Raw genomic sequence first — 19,164 nt, 5'->3', positions numbered from 1 at the left:
ACTTGGGATCAAAACAAAAACATGTTCACATCCACTACAGCCCAACAGCTAAAAACATAAAAAATAAGTCTGGGGCTGGAGAGATGGCTCAGTGGTTAAGAGCGCCGCCTGTTCTTGCAAAGGTCCTGAGTTCAATTCCCAGCAACCACATGGTGGCTCACAACCATCTGTAATGTGATATGGCGCCCTCTTCTGGCTTACAGGAGTACACTCAAGCAGATCATTGTATACATAATAATAAATAAATCAATCTTTAAAAAAAATAAGTCTGGCCAGAAAGATGATTTAGAAAAGCAAACAAACAAAAAACCCTTTTTCTACTGTAAAGGGGCAGCAGCAAGAGAAGGAAGCCAGCCAACCATAAGAAAGTGGACACATAAAACGGGAAGTGGGGAGGCTCTAGGTACAGAAAGTCCTGTCCAGTAAAGCACTACCTCCAGAAAGACTCCAGCTGCAAATGGTTCCATAAGCAACCCCAAAGAAAGGTACAAACCAGAAACAACAGCATCATCTCCTTTACTAATGCAGCCGTTTCTTGTTTTTGTTTTTTCACCTTCCAACTGAGGAAGATATTAACTGTGTCTTCGAAGGGTTGTCTCATACCTACCAGGTGAAAACAGCTACGGTTTACCTGAATCTAGCACGAAGCCACAAAACAAACAAACAAACAAACAAAACTACAAAAAAAAAAAAAAAAAAACCCAAAACAAAACAAAACAATAAAAACCCAAATCCTTTTGTTTCCTAAAATCTTTCTTTTATTGTTAATATTCCGGGCACCCTTCCAACTTGCGGGACAGATTGATAACTCCACCGCAAGTTAAGTAATGGGCTTTGTAAGCCAGCTATCCAGGAGGTAGCGGGGGAAATTCCTAGTGAGTGTTGTGAGGGGAGCTCAGAGACGCTCAGAAATCCTGACGCTGTGAGCACAGGGTCACTGCCCACAAAGGGGAGGAGCACGCGGCTGAGCTGCCGGACCGGGAGTGGCCTGTTCTCCCTCAGGCTGTGCGGGGAAAGAGACTAGTAAACTCTTGGAGGGCAGTCACAAGTGCTACTGAAAGGGAAATCTCTCTACCTAACTGAAAAGATAGGACCTGGAACAAGAAGCCTTGGCCAGGAACGTGTTGCGCTCTAAGCTTAAGGGAGGAGTTCATGTCACTCAAGACTCACTGGCCAATCAGGGCCTCTAGGCGGGCTTGCCGGTCGGAGGAGGCGTGTTCTTCCGGATGCCAAGCGGCAGGTTCGGCTCCGTAGCTAAGAAGGCTTGAATGCTTCAGTGTGATGTGGTCTGAGCACTTCTGCTGGGTTCTGTGATCTGGGAAGCCCAGAAGCTGCGACATGGTGAGTGCAGCATCACTGCCCACAGCGGGGAGGAGAAAGAGGCCGAGCGGCGGGAGCTGGTGTGGTGGTTCTTTCCCGGGGCTGAGTGGGAACCGGTGTCCGGATGGAAGGTCTCTTTTCAGTCCTAGTGGTTCCGTGGACCGTGCAACGGGCTCCGCGTAACTTCACGTTGGGCGCTGCGTCTGCACAAAGCATTTGCAGCAGGGGCTTGTGTGTAGAAGCATCCTTTGCGGGACGCCAAAGTCCGAGAGCGAGACCAAGTTTCTCTAGTCTCTTCCCCAAGTTCTGCCCTTACTGTTTAACACTTAGGTGTGAGATCCGTCTGGAGTTAATTTTGTGGAGTCTGTAAAAGGCGTCTCCTGTGGTGGGTAGCACCCCAATATTAAGCTGCGATGTAGAAGAGTAGAGTTGATGCTGTAAAGGATTTACCATCGCCTAGGAAACAGTAAGTGACACCAAGTAGAATTTAGCTGAGGGAGGACTGCTCTACAGCACCCCACAGATGAGCAGTGTGCTAACCCGGCCTGTTAGAGATTAGGATGCTAGGATACACAGGTTTGCTCTGTTCACCAGGAGTGTCCAGACATTTGCCTCCAAACCATCATAAAGGAGACAGCTCTGATTTACAGCCAGCCACCGGGCCTCATATCAGAGAACAGGCCTGTAACAAGCTGCTCCATGGGGCTTTACAGGGTCACAACCAACATTAAGGCCTGGCACGCTAGTTAAAGCATCTTTTATATTCTCCTGATGTAATTGTTCTCTCTGATGCTTTCTGCCTCCCTCTGCTAACCTAGGCCTAGTTCTGGAAGCTTCTAGCCTCCATCCAATCTAATCTAGGCCAGGAATGTTTTCAGCCTCTGAGACTTACTGCTGAATAAGCTCACCCTTTCAAGTTGGTTCTGAATTCTTGCTGTCTAGTTCAACACGCCTGTTCTGCCTCAAACTCCTCTCCAAGCTGACTGATTCAATCTGGCTTTCCTCAGTTTCTGACTGAATTGTTCTGCCTGGCCTCATACTAACTGTGGCGATGTGTTGGAATCTTCTGGCTCCTTCTCTGGCTCATTCTGTGTTCACCTGTGTCTAGTTCAGTCTGCCTCTGTAAAACTCTCCCAGTAAAACTGCCTCTTTCACAAACTCACCTCCATGCACACTGCCTCTCAACTCACTGGCTCAACAGAACCTCCTGAACGGAAATGACTAGAACTCAAACATCTTCATGGCCCCTGTTTCCTAAGTGCTAGGAATAAAGGCATGGACCACCATACCTGCACCTAAACTTCTTTTTTCCTAAACCTTGCACTATACCAGGCTGGCCTTGAACTCAGAGATCTCCTCGCCTCTGTCTCCTGAGACCACATTAAAGGTGTGTCTGTATTACAGTCAGAGCACACAGACCTAGAAGATTTCTGCATATGATCTCTTGTCAGAGCAGCCAGTTCATGAATTAAAATTCCTCTACATAAAGGTGCTGTTTTCTCTTTGAGAAGAACATAGTTTTGTTACATGGGCAATTCTACCCTGGCTGAACTTTTTGAAAAGGATAAAATGATTGTGTTGAGGCTTGGCCTGATCAAGCAAGACTTTCTACGAGGCCCTCATATATGGAGAATAACAGAGCTCTTTCTCAAACCTAGTAACATGCTTGGCAGAGCCAGTAGAAGCCTGGTGCTTAGGCCCTGAGGCCTTTCCCTAAAGCCCTGATGTATTGAGAATAGAGTAGGGGGCTGGGCGTGGTGGCACATACCTTTAATCCCAGCACTCAGGAGGCAGAGGTAGGCAGATCACTGTGAGTTCAAGGCCAGCCTTGTCTACAAAGTGAGTCCAGGACAGCCAAGGCTACACAGAGAAACCCTGACTGGAAAAAAAAAAAAAAAAAACAACAGCAACAACAACAAAAAAAAAAAAAAAAGAAAGAAAGAAAGAGAAAAAAAAAACAAAACAAACAAACAAAAAAGAGAATAAGATAGAGCTCCTTTAAAAGCTGGACTATGTTAGGGAGAGCTGGTAATAGTCTGGGACCAGGGCCTTTGGGGAGGGCTTGCTTCAGATCTTGAGAACTCAGCTCTACCCGCCACATCAGGCTCTTGTGAGTCCCAAGTCCACTGGAAGCTTGGTCAGTAATGGTCTTGAGGTGTTCTATGTTTACCTGTATAGCGTTGTTTATTATTAGACTCCTCATGAGTTTATCCCTTTGTATGATGGTTTCTGATGACCTCATAGACTCTTCCATCTCCTTCCATTCTCCCCTGGAAGTTGTATACATGATGCTATTCTTCAGGAGCTCACTCGGCACAAAACATATCTTGTGCAGACCTCTCCGCCCCAGCTTTTATCTTTCTTACTGTCTTGAATTGAGGAAGGAAGAACTTCAAGGAGATGAGCACTGAGATTTACAGATGTTTTATTAGTCACACTCGTCACAGTTCACTCACACACACCTCTCCTAGTCCTCTGCCTACAGCTGTAGCCTGGCCGGTGGCTTCATGGCTCTCGATTTATCCTGGTGCGCTGAGTGGTCTATGAGGGGCTTCCTTCTCTAGGTCTGGGCCCCCGTCTGGTCTGGTTTCCAAAGGGTCATCAGACTTGGGGACGCATGTCCATCTAGATCAGCAAAGTGGCATGGTCTTAGTTGACAAACAGCACGGCCAGTCTGAGGTGGTCTTAGACGCAGCTTGTATACCCTGTCTATGTTGGGAGGAGGAGTGGGTGACATTAGGCCTTTTGGCCAAAGGTATCGTGTCATGTCATCCATTTTTACATTATGCTTATTACTGTGTTCAGGTGGACAACTTAGGTCATTTCTTAACATAGCAAGCACATTGTTTTTACTGTACTTTCTCCTTTTTGTTTGACATGTTCTCCACACCTACTGTCTGCTCTTCCTGTCTTCTCCTCTTCTGGCCCATGGACGTCAGGACCCTGTCACTGAAGAGTGACCTGCTGTTTGAGGGCACTGGTGTGCTGAGACATTAGTGCTGGGCCTATCTTAGCTGTGTACATGTCCCGTCTGTCTAAGTGGCTAGCCGTGCAGTCTTCCAGTCCACATGTACACTGTTCAAAACCTCACCTGGGCCCTGAACCTTAAAGTGACTTACGGGTGACAGCATATGTGGAATACAGCGTCTGTTCCCCACTGCCTCCTCTCAGAGCGTTAGCCAGAGCTGAGTGCATGCTGCCATTAAAGAGATTTTTCATAATTAATCTTTAATTATGGGTATATAAGCTGAGTACAAGACCACTTCAGGCTGGCTGTGATATTTATTAACTAAGACCATGCCACTGTGCTGATGAAATGCAGTGATTTCTCCCTGGAAAGGAATATTAACTCTAGGACAGTACACCTTGAGCCTTTTAGAAAAATATTTCTGAGACTAGCTGTGTTGACTCAGTCGTCTTGATCCCAGTCTGTTGTTCCCCAGAGCAGTGACCTTATTTTCCTCTTGATTAAACTTCTTTCATTCATAAAAGGCTGTACCACCACAGGGGCTTAGTGTGCTCTATCATTAGTGTAGCAATACTGTATAACATTATATATGTAATTCTATTGTTTGAATAGTTGTCCAATCACTAATTTTCCTTAAAGAAAAGCAGGTGTATTAGTTTGTAATTAAATGAGCAGGGACCTCTGTAATGCCACAATCCAAGCTAGTGAAAGCTCCCACAAGAAAATGACCTGTGTTTGTTTCCTGCATCATGTATATATTACTTTGCTGAGAGCGAAACTTCTGACTTCACAGATCTAGACAGGGCCCAAGAATAAGCTTGTCATAAACTCTTATGGAGAGATAGCTCAGAGGTTAAGGGCACTAACTGCCCTTCTAGAGGTCCTGAGTTCAATTCCCAACAACAACATGCTGCCTCACAACCATCAATGATGTGATCTGTTGCCCTCAGGCAGAGCATAATAGTAAAAAAATAAACTTAAAAGAAAAACCTCTTTTTTTTGCATCACTCTTTTAGGATCCAAGTAATACTCCATTGTGTAAATGTACAACATTTTTCTCCATTCTTTTAAAAATGTATTCACTTTCTATCCCAATCATAGCCCCTCTTCCACAAGGCTTTCTGTATTCTGCCCAATGTTTGGATGTGAGTCTCAGCATCTGTTTCCACCCGTTGCTGGGTAGAGCCTCTCAGAGGCTATGCTAGGCTCCCATCCGCAAGCATAGCAGAGTCTCATTAATAGTGTCAAGTGATGTCTCTCTCCCTTGGTGTGGGTCTCAGGTTGGGCCAGGCATTGGTTTGTTGTTCCTTCGATCTCTGCTCTATTTTTATCCCTGCACATCTTGTAGGCAGGGTAAATTTGGGGTCAAAGTTTTTGTGGGTGGGTTTGTGTTCCCCTCTCTTTACCAGGAGTCCTGTCTGGCTGGAGGTGGCCTCTTCAGTCATCATGACCCCCCCACCAGGGGTCTCAGCTAAGTCACCCCCATAACCTCCCAGAGTCCTACCCTGTCATAGGTCCCCATCTTGTCTCAGAGATGCCCCCATCTGTCATTTCTGTTCTCTGCAACCTCCCCCACTGCCCCAGGCCCTCCCCACATCTGATTCCCATCCTCATTTCCCTCAGCACTCCTCTCCAATCCTGTTCCCTCTCTTCAACCACTTCCATGTCTATTTTATTTCCCCTTGGGAGTGATCCTTGCTCATCCTCCCTGGGGCCTCCTCCTTGTTCCTTAGCTTCTCTAGGTCTGGGAATTGTAGTCTGGTTATCTATCCTGTACTATAATGGCTAATATCCGCTTGTAAGTCAGTCCACACTCTGTGTGTTTTTCCGGGTCTGGATTACCTCACTAAGAATGATCCTCTCTCCTTCTATCCATTTGCCTGCAAATTTCATCATTTCCTTGTTTTGAATAGCTGAGTAGTGTTCCATTGTGTAAAATGCACCACAGTTTCTTTATTTATTCTTTGGTTGAGGGACATGTAGCTTGTTTCCATTTTCTGGCTATTTACAGATAAAGCTGCTATGAACATAGTTGAGCAAGTGTCCTTGTGTGGTGGAGCATCTTTTGGGCTTATGTCTAGAAGTGGTATGGCCATTTTTACTATGTTAATCTTACTGATCCATGAGCGTGGGAGATCTTTCCATCTTCTGATATTCTTCAATTTCTTTTCTCAGAGACTTGAAGTTTTTTTCATACAAGTCTTTCACTTTCTTGGTTAGAGTTACCCCAAAGTACTTTATATTCTTTGTGGCTTTTGTGAAGGGTATTGTTTCCCTAATTTCTTTCTCAGCCCGTTTGTCACTTGTATACAGGAGGGCTAATGATTATTTTAAGTTAATTTTATTTACCACTGCTTTGCTGAAAGTGTTTATTTTCTGTAGGAGTTCTCTGGTAGAATTTTGCGGGTCATTTTATGTGTGCTATCATATCGTGTGCAAATCGGCATACTTTTAACTTGTTCCTTTTCAGTTTGTATCCCTTGCTCTCCTTTAGTTGTCTTATTGCCAGCTAGAACTTTAAGTACCATTTGAAGAGAGATGGAGACAGTGGGCAGCCTTGTCTTGTCCCTTATTTTCCTGGAATTGCCTCGACTCTCTCTCTTTTTATTTTGATGTTGGCTGTTGGCCTGCTGTATATTGCCTTTATTATGTTTAGGTATTGGCCTTGCATTCCTGATCTCTCCAAGACTTTAACCATGAAGGGTGCTGTATTTCATCAAAGGCTTTTCCTGTATCTAATGAGATCATATGATTTTTTTTTTCTTTCAGTTTGTTTATATGGTAGATTATGTTGATAGATTTTTTTTTTTTTTATGGGAATGCAATGCTTTATTCAAAGTGCAAAGAAACTGATCAAAAGCTTAACAGATCCGGGAAACTAAGACACCCCCTCCCCAACAAGTTCAAGAACAGTCACAAGGAGGGCTCTTTCTAGATACTGTGGGGAGAAAGGTACGCCCATCTTCCTGTTTGACCTTATGGGTGGTATCACTGGACTCCACCTCCAGGGAGATGGTCTTGTCTTGTCTGTGAACATCTTCACAAAGATCTGCATCACACCCCTGAGGCAAAGGATTAGGTGCAGGGTGGACTCTTTCTGGATGTTGTAGTCAGACAGGGTACGGCCATCTTCCATCTGCTTGCCTGCAAAGATCAGCCTCTGCTGGTCAGGGGTATATGCCCTCCATGTCCTGGATCTTTGCCTTGACATTCTGAGTGGTACCACAGGGCTGGACCTTCAGGGTGATGGTCTAGCCTGTCAGGGTCTCTACAAAGATCTGCATTGTCAGCGGTGGTGGCAGCAGTCCTCACATAAGAAAAGAGTTGGAACTCCCTATCTTGATGAAACTCACATTGATGGATTTTTATATATTGAACCATCCCTACATCTGTGGGATGAAACCTACCTGGTCATGGTGGATGATGTTTTTGATGTGTTCTTGGATTGAGTTTGCTAGTATTTTTATTAATTACTTTTGAATCAATGTTCACGAGGGAAATTGGTCTGAAATTCTCTTTCTTTATTGAATCTTTGTGTGTGTTGTGTATGAGGGTGACTGTGGCTTCATTGAATAAGTTTGGCAATGCTCCTTTTGTTTCTATTTTGTGGAATAGTTTGAGGAGTATTGCTATAGCTCTTTGAAAGTCTGGTAGAATTCTGTGCTAGAAGAATTTGGCCCTGCACTCTTTTTGATTGGGAGACTTTTGATGACTGCTTCTATTTCCTTAGGGGTTATTGGACTGTTTGGACTGTCTACCTGATCTTGATTTAACCTTGGTAAGTGAAATCTATCAAGAAAACTGTCCCTTTCCTTTACTTGTCCAATTTTGTGGAGTACAGGCTTTTGAAGTAAGACTTCATGATTCTTTTGATTTCCTCAGTGTCTTTTGTAATATTCCCCTTTTCATTTCTGATTGTGTTAATTTGAATACTGTTTCTCTGCCTTTTAGGTAGTTTGGCTAGGAGTTTATCTATATTGCTGATTTTTCTCCAAGAGCCAGCTTTTGATTTCATTTATTTTTTTGTATTATTCTCTTTGCTTCTAAGTGATTGATTTCAGCTCTAAGTTTGATTATTTCATGCCATCTACTCCTCTTGGGTGTGTTTGTTTCTGTTTGTTCTGGAGCTTTTAGGTGTGCTTTTAAATTGCTCATATCAGAACTTTCCAATTTCTTTATGAAGGCATTTAGTGCTATTAACTTTCCCCTTAGCACTGTGTCCCATAAGTTTGGGTATGCTGCGCCTTCATTTTCATTGAATTCTAGAAAGTCTTTAATTTCTTTCTTTAGTCTTTCCATGACCAAGTGGTCATTGAGTAAAGAGTAGTTCAGTTTCCATGAGTTTGTAGGTTTTCTCTTTTTTTGATGTTTTAATCTACCTTTAATCCCTGGTGGTTTGATAAGATACAAGAGGTTATATTAGTTTTCTTATATCTGTTGAGGCTTGCTTTGTGACCAAGTATATGGTCAATTTTAGAGAAGTTTCCATGAGGTGCTGAGAAGAAGGTATATTCTTTTGTGTTTGGGTGAAATGTTTGGTAGATATCTGATAGGTCCATTTGATTCATGACATCTGTTTGTTTCATTATTTCTCTACTTAGTTTCTTTCTTGATGATCTGTCTGTTGGTGAGAGTAGGATGTTGAAGTCTCCCACTATTAATGTGTGGGGTTTGATGTGTGATTTAAATTTTAGTAATGTTTCTTTTACAAATGTGGCTGTATTTGGATTTGGGACATAGATGTTCAGAGATGAGATGTCATCTTTGTGGATTTTTCCTTTGATGAGTATGAAGTGTCCTTCCCCATCTCTTTTGAGTAATTTTGGTTGAAAGTCTATTGTATTAGATACTAGAATACCTACTCCAGCTTGCTTCTTGGTCTGTATCTTTGTTGCTGATGTATTTGTTCTGTGCATCAGGATGATGGATCCTGTTTTTGCATCCATTCTGTTAGCCTGTGTCTTCTTATTGGAGAATTGAGTCCACTGATGTTGAGAAATATTGATGACCAATGATTGTTTATTCCCATTATTTTTTTGGTGGTGGTGGTAGTGTGTGTGTGTGTGTGTGTGTGTGTGTGTGTGTGTGTGTGTGTGTGTGTGTACTTCCCTTTTTTTGTTGTTGATGTGGAGTCATTTATTTCCTGTGTTTTCCTGGATATAGTTAGCCTCCTTGGGTTGGAGTTTTCCTTATAGTATCTTCTGTAAGGCTGGATTTTTGGATATATATTGTTTAAATTTGTTTTTGTTGTGCAATATCTTTTTTTCTCCATCTCTGGTGAGTAAAAGTTTTACTGGGAATAGTTGTCCAGGCTAACATCTGTGGCCTCTTAGTGTCTGTAAGCTATCTGCCCAGGCCCTTCTGGCTTTTAGAGTCTCTGTTGAGAAGTTGGGTGTAATTATGATAGGTCTGCTTTTATATGTGACTTTGCCTTTTTCCCTTGGAGCTCTTAATAGTCTTTCTTTGTTCTGTACATTTAGTGTTTTGATTGTTTTGTGGTGCAGGATTTTCTGTTGTGGTCCAATCTATTTGGTGTTCTGTAAGCTTCTTGTATGTTTATGGGCATCTCTTTCTTTAGATTGGGGAAGTTTTCTTCTTTGATTTTTGTTGAAAATGTTTTCTTGCCAGGCATGGTAGCACAATCCTTTAATCCCAGCACTCGGGAGGCAGAGGCAAGCAGATTGCTGTGAGTTTGAGGCCAGCCTGGTCTACAAAGAGAGTCCAGGACAGCTGAGGCTAATACAGAGAGAGACCTATCTCGAAAAAAAAAAAAATTATTGGCCTTGGAGTTTAGAGTCTTTTTCTATGCCTATTAATCATAGGTTCGGTCTTTTCGTAGTGTCCTGCATTTTCTAGATGGTTCGTGCCAGGAAGATTTAACATTTTCTTTGATTGATGTATCCACTTTTTCAGTTGTATCTTCTATACCTAAGATTTTCTCTTCCGTCTCTTGTATTCTGTTGGTGATGCTTGTGTCTGTAGTTCCTATTCTCGTCCCTAGGTTTTTCATCTCCCAGATTGGCCCAGTTTGTGTTTTCTTTATTGTTTCTATTTCCATTGTCAGTTCTTGGACAGTTTCATTCATTTCCTTCACTTTTTAAATTGTATTTTCCTCTGTTTCATTAAGGGATTTATTCATTCCCTTCACCTATTTGATTGAATTTTCTCTTATTCCTTTATCATCATATCGTCCTTTAAGGACTCTATCATCTTTATAAAACTGGATTTAAGGTCACCTTCTTTTGATTGAGGTGTGCCAGGGTGTCCAGGGCTTGTTGTAGTAGGGATATCCAGCTTCTGCCGCATGCCACATTGCCCTGGTTCTTGTTGGTTTTGTTCTTCCACTGGTCTTTAGCCATCTCGTTGTCTTTCATCTTGGCTAGATGTTCCTGATGCTGACAGGACTTCTTGGGTTGCCCTTTGGTCTGATAGTGGAGCTCAGGGCATAGCAGACTGCTCACTTCCGCTGCCTGCATATTCCTGGCAACCTGCAGGCGTGGATGTTCCCCTGCTGGCTGTGTCCCAGGTGGGCAGAAGAAAGACTGGGCAGGCTCTAGCCTGTGTCTTCCTGGGGCCAGCAAGTCTCCTCCAGAGGAAAGGTCACAAGAGTCTGTTGCCTTTGTCCCCTCGAAGGTAGGAGAAAGGCTTGGCGGGCTCTAACATAGCTGTTCCTGGGGACCCGCAGGCCTGGGTGATTCTGGGGCCAGTAGGCCTCCTCCAGAAGGAAGAAGCTCTATTGGCTGTGTCCCTGGCAGGCAGGAGAAAGGTTGGGCAGGCTCTCTTTTTATCTGTTCTTCAATTGAGAGAAATCACACTTGTTTCCAGTTTCTGTCCAGTACAAGTAACGCTGCTACGCACATTACTGAGCAAGTGTCCTTGTCTTAGGATGGAGCTGCTTCTGGGCCTATGCTCAAGAGTGCTGTAACTGGGTCTTACAGTAGAGCAATTCCCAGTTATATGAGGAGCCACAATATTGATGTCCATAGTGGCTGTATTAGTGTATACTCCACCAGCAATGGAGGAGTGTCCCCTTTCTCCACGTCTTTGCCAGCATCAGCTGTCGTTTGTGTTGTTGACCTTAGCCTTTCTGACATGTGTAAGATGGAATCTCAAAGTAGTTTTCATCTGCATTTCTGTGATAGATAAGGATATTGGAAGTTTCATTGTTTCTCAGCCATTTGAGATTCCTATGTTGAGTGTTCTCTGTTTAGATATGTTCTCTGTTTTTTGTTTGTTTCTTTGTTTTGTTTTAGGGTTTTCGAGACAGGGTTTCTGTGTGTAACACTCCTGGCTATCCTGGACTCACTTTTTTAGAACAGCTTGGCTTCAAACTCACAGCAATCTGCCTGCCTCTGCCTCCCAAGTGCTGGGATTAAAGGCGTGCACCCAGTGGCTGTACTCATTAAGAAGAAGGCCCTTGCTTTGGATTAGAGGCCTAAGAAGGGGCCCTAAGGCTAACACTCCCTCTTGCAAAGCTTTGACTTAATGGAAGAAAGAGTATGCAATGTGATTGCTAGTGCCAGGAAGGAACTTCATGTAAAACCTGCTGGGACCGTGCTACAAGTGTATCCCTATTTAGAAGCCAAACTTGACAGAAAGATGCAACCTTGGCGGTCATGGATTCTTCCTCTGTGGTTTCAGTTCAGCATTGCTCCAGCCATCTGTGTGGAGCAGAGTCAGAGCCCCAGTGAGGAGACTGAGTGTTCATTGCACCGAAGCCTGAGGATGAAGCCACAGTTGCATTGTGAGACCACAAGACATTGAGATACCTAAACTAGGAGACACCTGCCATGGAGAGATGCATGTAGGGAGTAGAAATAACCAAACTGAGAGATGTCTGAGAAGTTGCAGGGATAGGGCCATAAGCCCTTTGAAATTGTAGCCCCGTGTGTCTGAGACAGAGCTACAGGATTTGGTGTTTTCCTCACTTGTTTTCTTGCCTTGGTCCAGTATTCCCTCACTATGTACCCATCACTCTCTTTTAGAATGGAAAGGGGTATTCTGCAGGGTCATTGTACGTTGGAAAGATATAACTTGTTTTCTGATTTATCAAGATGTGGCAAACATTATCTTGAGTGTCAGAAAAGACTTTGGACATTTGAACAGAGTTGGGTCTGTTGCACACTATTAGGGTCACTGAAGTTAAATTAAGTGCATTTTCATCATGGGATGACCATGAGTCTATTGTGAATGTAGAGGGTGGACTCAGAATGCTCCCCGATAGGATGATGCCTTTGAACACTTGTCTCCTCTTTGTGGCTTTCTTTGGGGAGCTTTTGTAAGAAGAGCCTTTCTAGATTTTTCTTTTTAAATTGGGCATGGGATTTGAGTGTCTGTATACTCAGCCCAATTCGTGTGTGTGTGTGTGTGTGTGTGTGTCTGCTGTGCTGTGGTTGAAATTAAACAGTCAGCTTCCTTCTCATGCTGTCATGCCTTCACCATTATAGACTCTAACCCTAAATCACATAAGACACAGTAGAGGCAGTTGCTATCCAATGCTAAGCTATTTTTCTAGCCTGATGTTTTCATATTTTTAATTTTGTTGAATTTGTTTTTATTCTTGAAGAGAAAGTTCCTCTGTGTAGCCCTGCTTGTCCTCAAAGTAGGTGTGTAAACCAAGAAGTGCCTGGAACTTAGAGATCCACCTGACTCTGGTTCCAGAGGGCTGGGATTAGATGTGGGCCAACCTGACTGCCTTTTTGTTTTTATATTATGGGCTGATGCGCCTGGAATGTGGGTTTTTGTACATGTCAAGCCTTTGCTGCTGTCCTGAGCTTCACTCACATCTGGAATTTTGAAATTTGGTAGAGAGTATGTTCTATTTCTCAGGATGGCATTCATGACACTAACCCTGCCTGAGCCCACTGAGTGAGCAGATTGCCAGTGTGTGACCTGTTATATTTATTTTGAATTTTTTGAATGAATATGAGTTTCTTTCTTTTTTTTCTGAGACTGGGTTTCTCTGTGTAGCCTTGGCTATCCTAGACTCACTTCGTAGACCAGGCTGGCCTCTACCTCACAGTGATCCACCTGCTGGGATTAAAGGCGTGCGCCACCACACCCAGCTTAAATATGAGTGTTGTGTCTGTAACGCATGAGTATGCCCCTCATGAGCACCTGCTCCTCACAGTAGTCAGAAGATGGCCTCAGAACTCTTGATCTTGGAATAATGGATAGTTGTGAGTCCCTATATAAGACCTAGCAGTTTGAGCCCAATTACTTTCAAGAGCAGCAGGAGCTCTTCCTTGCTGAACCATCTCTCCTGCCCTGTGTTGTCATCTGTCCATTTGTGTCTGTTTAAATATGCATTCCCTTTCAGTAGATCTTATTAATGTCACAGTTTACACTGAAGCACTTCAGGTTCCTGTAATATAAATACAGAACTAGAGTAAATCTATCATCCTTTGTAAGAACTTCAGTAAAAACCTCTGAGTTGTTTCTGTCTTTTTTTCTTTTTCTTTATATTTTTTTTTTTAGTTTTTCTTTTTTAAATTAAACATTTTTTATTTGTTTACATATGCATTTATATTATTACACATATATACAATAAACTACCCATAGCAAGAAAAACCATGACACAATCAGGAATTATATAAATGTTACATTCTTAGTGTTTTGGCTATTTGTATTTGACAGCCTGGAAGAAAACATCTTTCCTATCTTGGTGCATCTAAAATTCTGAATGTAAGTCAATGTCTATCATATCTCATCTCTATCAACTTAAAACATCTATCTAGACCTAAAAACATCTTAACTCCTAAACAACTAAGCTTCATTGTAAAAACTAAGCTACCTCTTCTTCAACTCTATCAGAGACTTGAGAAGGAATAAACTTGCTTACCTGAGTATGCCAGGAGTGCAGGTTAGTAGCTTTCCAAATGAGAAGATGAGAGAGACAGTTTGCTACCTGGACAGTCACCCAAAACTCTCTATAACATTGGAGCATCATCTTCAGCCTTCTGGTCCAATATATCTGACAGACATATTTGTGAGACAGGAACTATTGAGGACTTGCTTACCCTGTCTTGGCAGAGTTTGGCCATATACTGTGCTTGCATCCAAGTTTGCCCTTTTTAAGGCAGAATTCTGTCTGTAGTAGAAATGACATTTTCCCAAGTGGCTTGTTTGCCACCTTTGAAGCCATCTCCATAAGGAGGTTCTTTGATGCTCATCATCTTCTTTGAGGCAGGCTGTGTGTTGCCAGGAGTTAACCTGTCTTACTGTCAAAGAATCTTTAAAATAATAAAAAAAAATTTTTTTAAATGCCATATTCTGTATGTCTCTGAGGGTTTTGAAGACCTTATCCAACTATTTTACCTTATTTTTCTATAGAATCAGATCTATCATTACACCTAAGATGTATATTCTTGTGATAAAAGTAGACTAGTCATTGATATGACCGTGATTTGATCAACTAACAATTAACTTGTATAGCTTATTCATCCTAAACAGCTTGCTCTTTGTATGATCAGAAAAAAAGACATCTGTCAATGTTCATTCATGCCATATGAAGAATGGCATCTGATAATAAGCCATAGGGGTTCTGTAGCCAGCAAGAAGCGTTGTCTATGCCTAGACATTCATGTCTCAGCCAGGCTCCCAGCTATTCCCATATAGTGGGATTAGCAATATAAATTACCTGCTTGTTCCGCTGTTTAAATTCTTCACATCCTGATCCCCCTCCCTCAACCCCTCTCCCTCCCTCCCTCAGTCCTCAGAAAGAGGAGCTCTCCTCCCCTAACACCTGACCTCAGCCTATCAAGTCTCATCTGGACTGCCTGTAACCTCTTTCTCTGTAGCCTAGAGTCTTTTTTTCTTTGAAACCTTTTCTCTGGAGAGTCAGGGTCTTAATATGTACCTCTGGCTGTCCTGGAACTGGTTACATAGTCCATGATTGCATCAGACTCAATGACATCCACCGGCCTCTGCCTCCTAAGTGCTGGGATTAAAGGCATGAGCCAATACACGCAGCTTGTCCATAACTTTTTGTAGTTAGTAATTGTTCATACAATTTCTGTGATGTTTGCTCAGTACTGTCTATCTGCTTGTCTTTCTTTCTTTATGGCTGTTAATTGGCATTTCTCTTGCAAGGCTATATCCTGTTCAAAGAGTGAAGAAATGACGTAGGTGAACCTCATTGTTCAGTTTCCTTCTGAAATGATTGGTGATTACTTTATAACTTCTGTTTCAGGGAATAAGTGTGGGAAGCATGAGAATTATATGACTATATTGTCGATGAAGTATATATGTACAGTATTGTTAGTTATGTGCTGTCTGTTGAACACATGTGTGGGACATTTTAGAGTGCCGTGAACTATGAAGATGTACATGTGAATTTCACTCGGGAAGAGTGGGCTTTGTTGGATCCTTCCCAGAAGAGTCTCTACAGAGAGGTGATGCTGGAGACCTACAGAAATCTCACTGCTGTAGGTAAGACTGACTTTTCTTTTGTGTTTTAAAATAAGGGAGAAAACTGCTTCTTGGTTATTGATGCTCTTCTGTAGTTTCAATTGAGAACAAGGGAGAATGAGGAGAGTAAATGAGGCATGGTTCTGAGGTTCACTGAAGACAGTAGCTTAAATTTTTGCCTAATTTCCATTAATACATCATGTATTTTCTGGTATTATATTTTAGGCTACAAATGTGAAGACCATAATATTGAAGAACATTGTCAAAGTTCTAGAAGACATGGAAGGTAATTTTCAAGGGCAAGCTAATACAATATGCCGCTGAAGAAATTTTAATGTGCCCTGGAAGGTTTAAAGAAAAGCAGCAGTGCAAAACAAACAAACAAACAAACAAACAAACAACCCCCCCAATACCCCACTGCTTTAAGTGTGTTGATGATTACTAAATTCTCACAAAACCATGTACCTGATGTCAAGTATCTGATGTTGAGTTTGAAAGGCGTTCATCTAAGAAAGAAGCCAAGGAAAAAACAGTGCCTTAAGTGATATCACTGTGTGGATCATAGCTCCATTAGAGCTATGCTGTAGACCTGCCAGTCTGTTTAGCCTCATACCACTCAGGCATTGCAAAAGCCACACACAGTCCATAGGTGATAAGTCTATGTCCAAAGCCTTCTAATGAGCAAACAGTCTATAGTAAAGCTGGTGACACTCCTATCCTTGTAACGTTGCTGAGTTTAGTGAGAGAGGCAGTGTATGAGTGTCAAGAAAGTTGTTGTGGAGGAACCTTAGTCCCTATCTCACAGTTTTATAAGGAACAAAAAGACAAAATGTCAACACAATGTGGAATCCTCTCATTTGTTATTCTTTTTGCAATAGGTGTAGCACACGTCACAATTGATACACGCCACGTGAGTCTAGGGATATTGGAAGAAGCAACACATCTCTCTGTTCCCAGAATAATTAGAATATATGTGGCAGCCCCCACTTTGTGTAGACTTTCTGAATGGATACAAGTTTACAATCAATTGGTTTTCCAACTTCATTGGGACTACATCCACCAACTCACACTGCAGAAAATCCCTATGAGTACTAGGAATGCGGAAATTCTTCTGTTTTTCCTGGTTTACTTTGCAAATGTCATCTCACTCACGCTGCAGGATATTTATGAATGCAATCAGTGTGGTAAAGCTCTGCGTTCCTTCAGTTCTCTTTAAATAGCTGTAAAAACTCATAGAAAAATGATGCTATAACTGGGAGCTATGTAATCAATGCTCTTACCATCACAGGTGTCTTCAAGGATGCAGAACAATGCATAACAAAGGGGAGCACCATGGATGGAAACAAAGTGATAAAACCTTAAGATCTGATTCCTCTTTACATCTAGACTAAACTGTAAAATTAATTCATACAGATAAAAATGTTCCTCAGTGTAATGACTGTGGTAAACCGTTCACATGTGCCAATTATCTTTGCAGGTACGAAAAAAGTCATAATGAAGAGAAACCTTATGAAGTTATTCAATATGGTGAAGCCTTTGCACATCACAGTAGTCTCCAAATATATAAAAGAACACATAATGGAATGAAACCCTACAAATGTCAGCAATGTGATAAAGCCTTTTCACAACACAGTCGTCTCCAAAGACATAAAAGAACACATACTAGAGGGAAACCCTACAAATGTAATCACTGTGGTAAAGCCTTTGCACATCCCAGTAGTCTCCAAAGGCATGACAAAATTCATACTGGAGAGAAACCTTACAAATGTACTCAGTGCGATAAAGCATTTTTACAACACCATAGTCTCCAAATACATGAAAGAACACACACTGGAGAGAAACCCTATGAATGTAACCAATGTGGAAAAGCCTTTGCATGTCACACTACTCTCCAAATACATAAAAGAACACATACTGGAGAGAAACCATATGAATGTAACCAATGTGATAAAGCCTTTTCACAATACAGTCATCTCCAAAGACATAAAAGAACACATACTGGAGAGAAACCGTATGAATGTAAGCAATGTGGGAAAGCCTTTGCACGTGACAGTCATCTTCAAAGGCATGAAAGAATTCACACTGGAGAGAAACCCTATGACGGTATTCAACATGGTGAAGCCTTTGCATGTCACAGTCATCTCCAAATACATAAAAGAACACTTACTGAAGAGAAACCCCATGAATGTAAGCAATGTGGTAAAGCCTTTGCGTATAATGCTCTTCTTCAAATACATAAAAGAACACATACTGGAGAGAAACCCTATGGATGTAATCAGTGTGGTAAAGCCTTTTCACAACTTAGTAATCTTCAAATACATAAAAGAATACATACTAGAGAGAAACCCTATGAGTGTAACCACTGTGGTAAAGCCTTTGCATATAACCCTCAGTTTCAAATGCATAAAAGAACACATACTGAAGAGAAACCCCATGAATGTAATCACTGTGGTAAAGTCTTTGCACATCGCAGTGATCTTCAAAGGCATGACAAAATTCATACTGGAGAGAAACCTTAAAAATGTAATCAATGCAACAAAGCACTTTTAAAACAATGTAGGCTCCAAAGACATGAAAGAACACATACTGGAGAGAAACCCTATGAATGTAACCTTTCCACAATACAGTCATCTTCAAAGGCATGAAAGAATTCATACTGGAGAAAAATTCTCTGAAAGTATTCAATATGGTGAAGCCTTTGCATGTCACATTCATCTCCAAATACATAAAAGAACACATACTAAAGAGAAACCCCATTGAAGGAGAGATAAATATGTTTTTTGTTATGATCCCAAGAGTGGGGTGAGGATTTGTGTCTTCTGACCTTTGTATGTGAGAATTGTGGCATTAATGAATGTTTTACATTTATCATTTTAAAAAGTCAATTATTGATTTCATCTTTGAAATTTGATTTTCTTTAAACATATCGTTATTGTTCTACTCTCACTCAGACGCAAACTCAATCCTGGGTTGCTCTGTTTGTCACTCGCCTTATCTCTGTCCCCCAACGCTTCGAGAACTCTCATTCCCAGGGACCTATCCCCGACTGAACCTGTCCGTGGCAAGGTCTATTTATTTATATATCAGCCAGTATGTAATCATACTTTTCAAGTAAGAATGTCTGTGAAAGGGTGGTGGGTGGGTGGTTGTTCCTGATTTTGTTTTTTCATATTTTCACAATTCCCTTGAAATGTTCTTGTTTGTTACCAAGCCTGGCTTGGATGTCAGTAATTAGTCAAGGCTATGTTTGAACTCTTGATTCTCATGTGTCAGCCTCCTGAGTACAAGTCCATGGGTAGAAGATGTACTCCCAATGTGTTCTGTTTTGTCAATACATTTTAATAATGTTAATTATAGGCGCTAACTTTTCCAATCCTACTTTATTTGGGGTTCTTTAAATGCTTATACCTCCTTTCCAACCCACCTACTCTAGATGAAATTAACAAAGAAAACCCAGTTATTAAGAA

General features: G+C 41.8%; 2 protein-coding genes across 2 annotated transcripts in view; one reads left to right on the top strand and one right to left on the bottom strand.

Moving 5' to 3' along the window:
• Nucleotides 1-19,164, bottom strand: part of Cdk8 (cyclin dependent kinase 8) — a 571,315-nt gene that overhangs the window by 140,726 nt on the left and 411,425 nt on the right. The gene's annotated exons all lie outside the window — the stretch shown is intronic.
• LOC127203306 (zinc finger protein 431-like) lies at nt 15,912-18,216 on the top strand. Its single transcript, XM_051162092.1, has 3 exons — nt 15,912-15,983; nt 17,175-17,800; nt 17,870-18,216. The coding sequence occupies exons 2-3, from the start codon at nt 17,281-17,283 to the stop codon at nt 18,214-18,216; spliced, it is 867 nt and encodes a 288-aa protein (XP_051018049.1). The 5' UTR covers nt 15,912-15,983; nt 17,175-17,280.

Source organism: Acomys russatus, chromosome 19 (assembly GCF_903995435.1).
Source record: "Acomys russatus chromosome 19, mAcoRus1.1, whole genome shotgun sequence".
NCBI lineage: Eukaryota > Metazoa > Chordata > Mammalia > Rodentia > Muridae > Acomys > Acomys russatus.
Note: the sequence above shows the minus strand (reverse complement) of the source record. Positions and strands in the feature narration are given on the sequence as shown.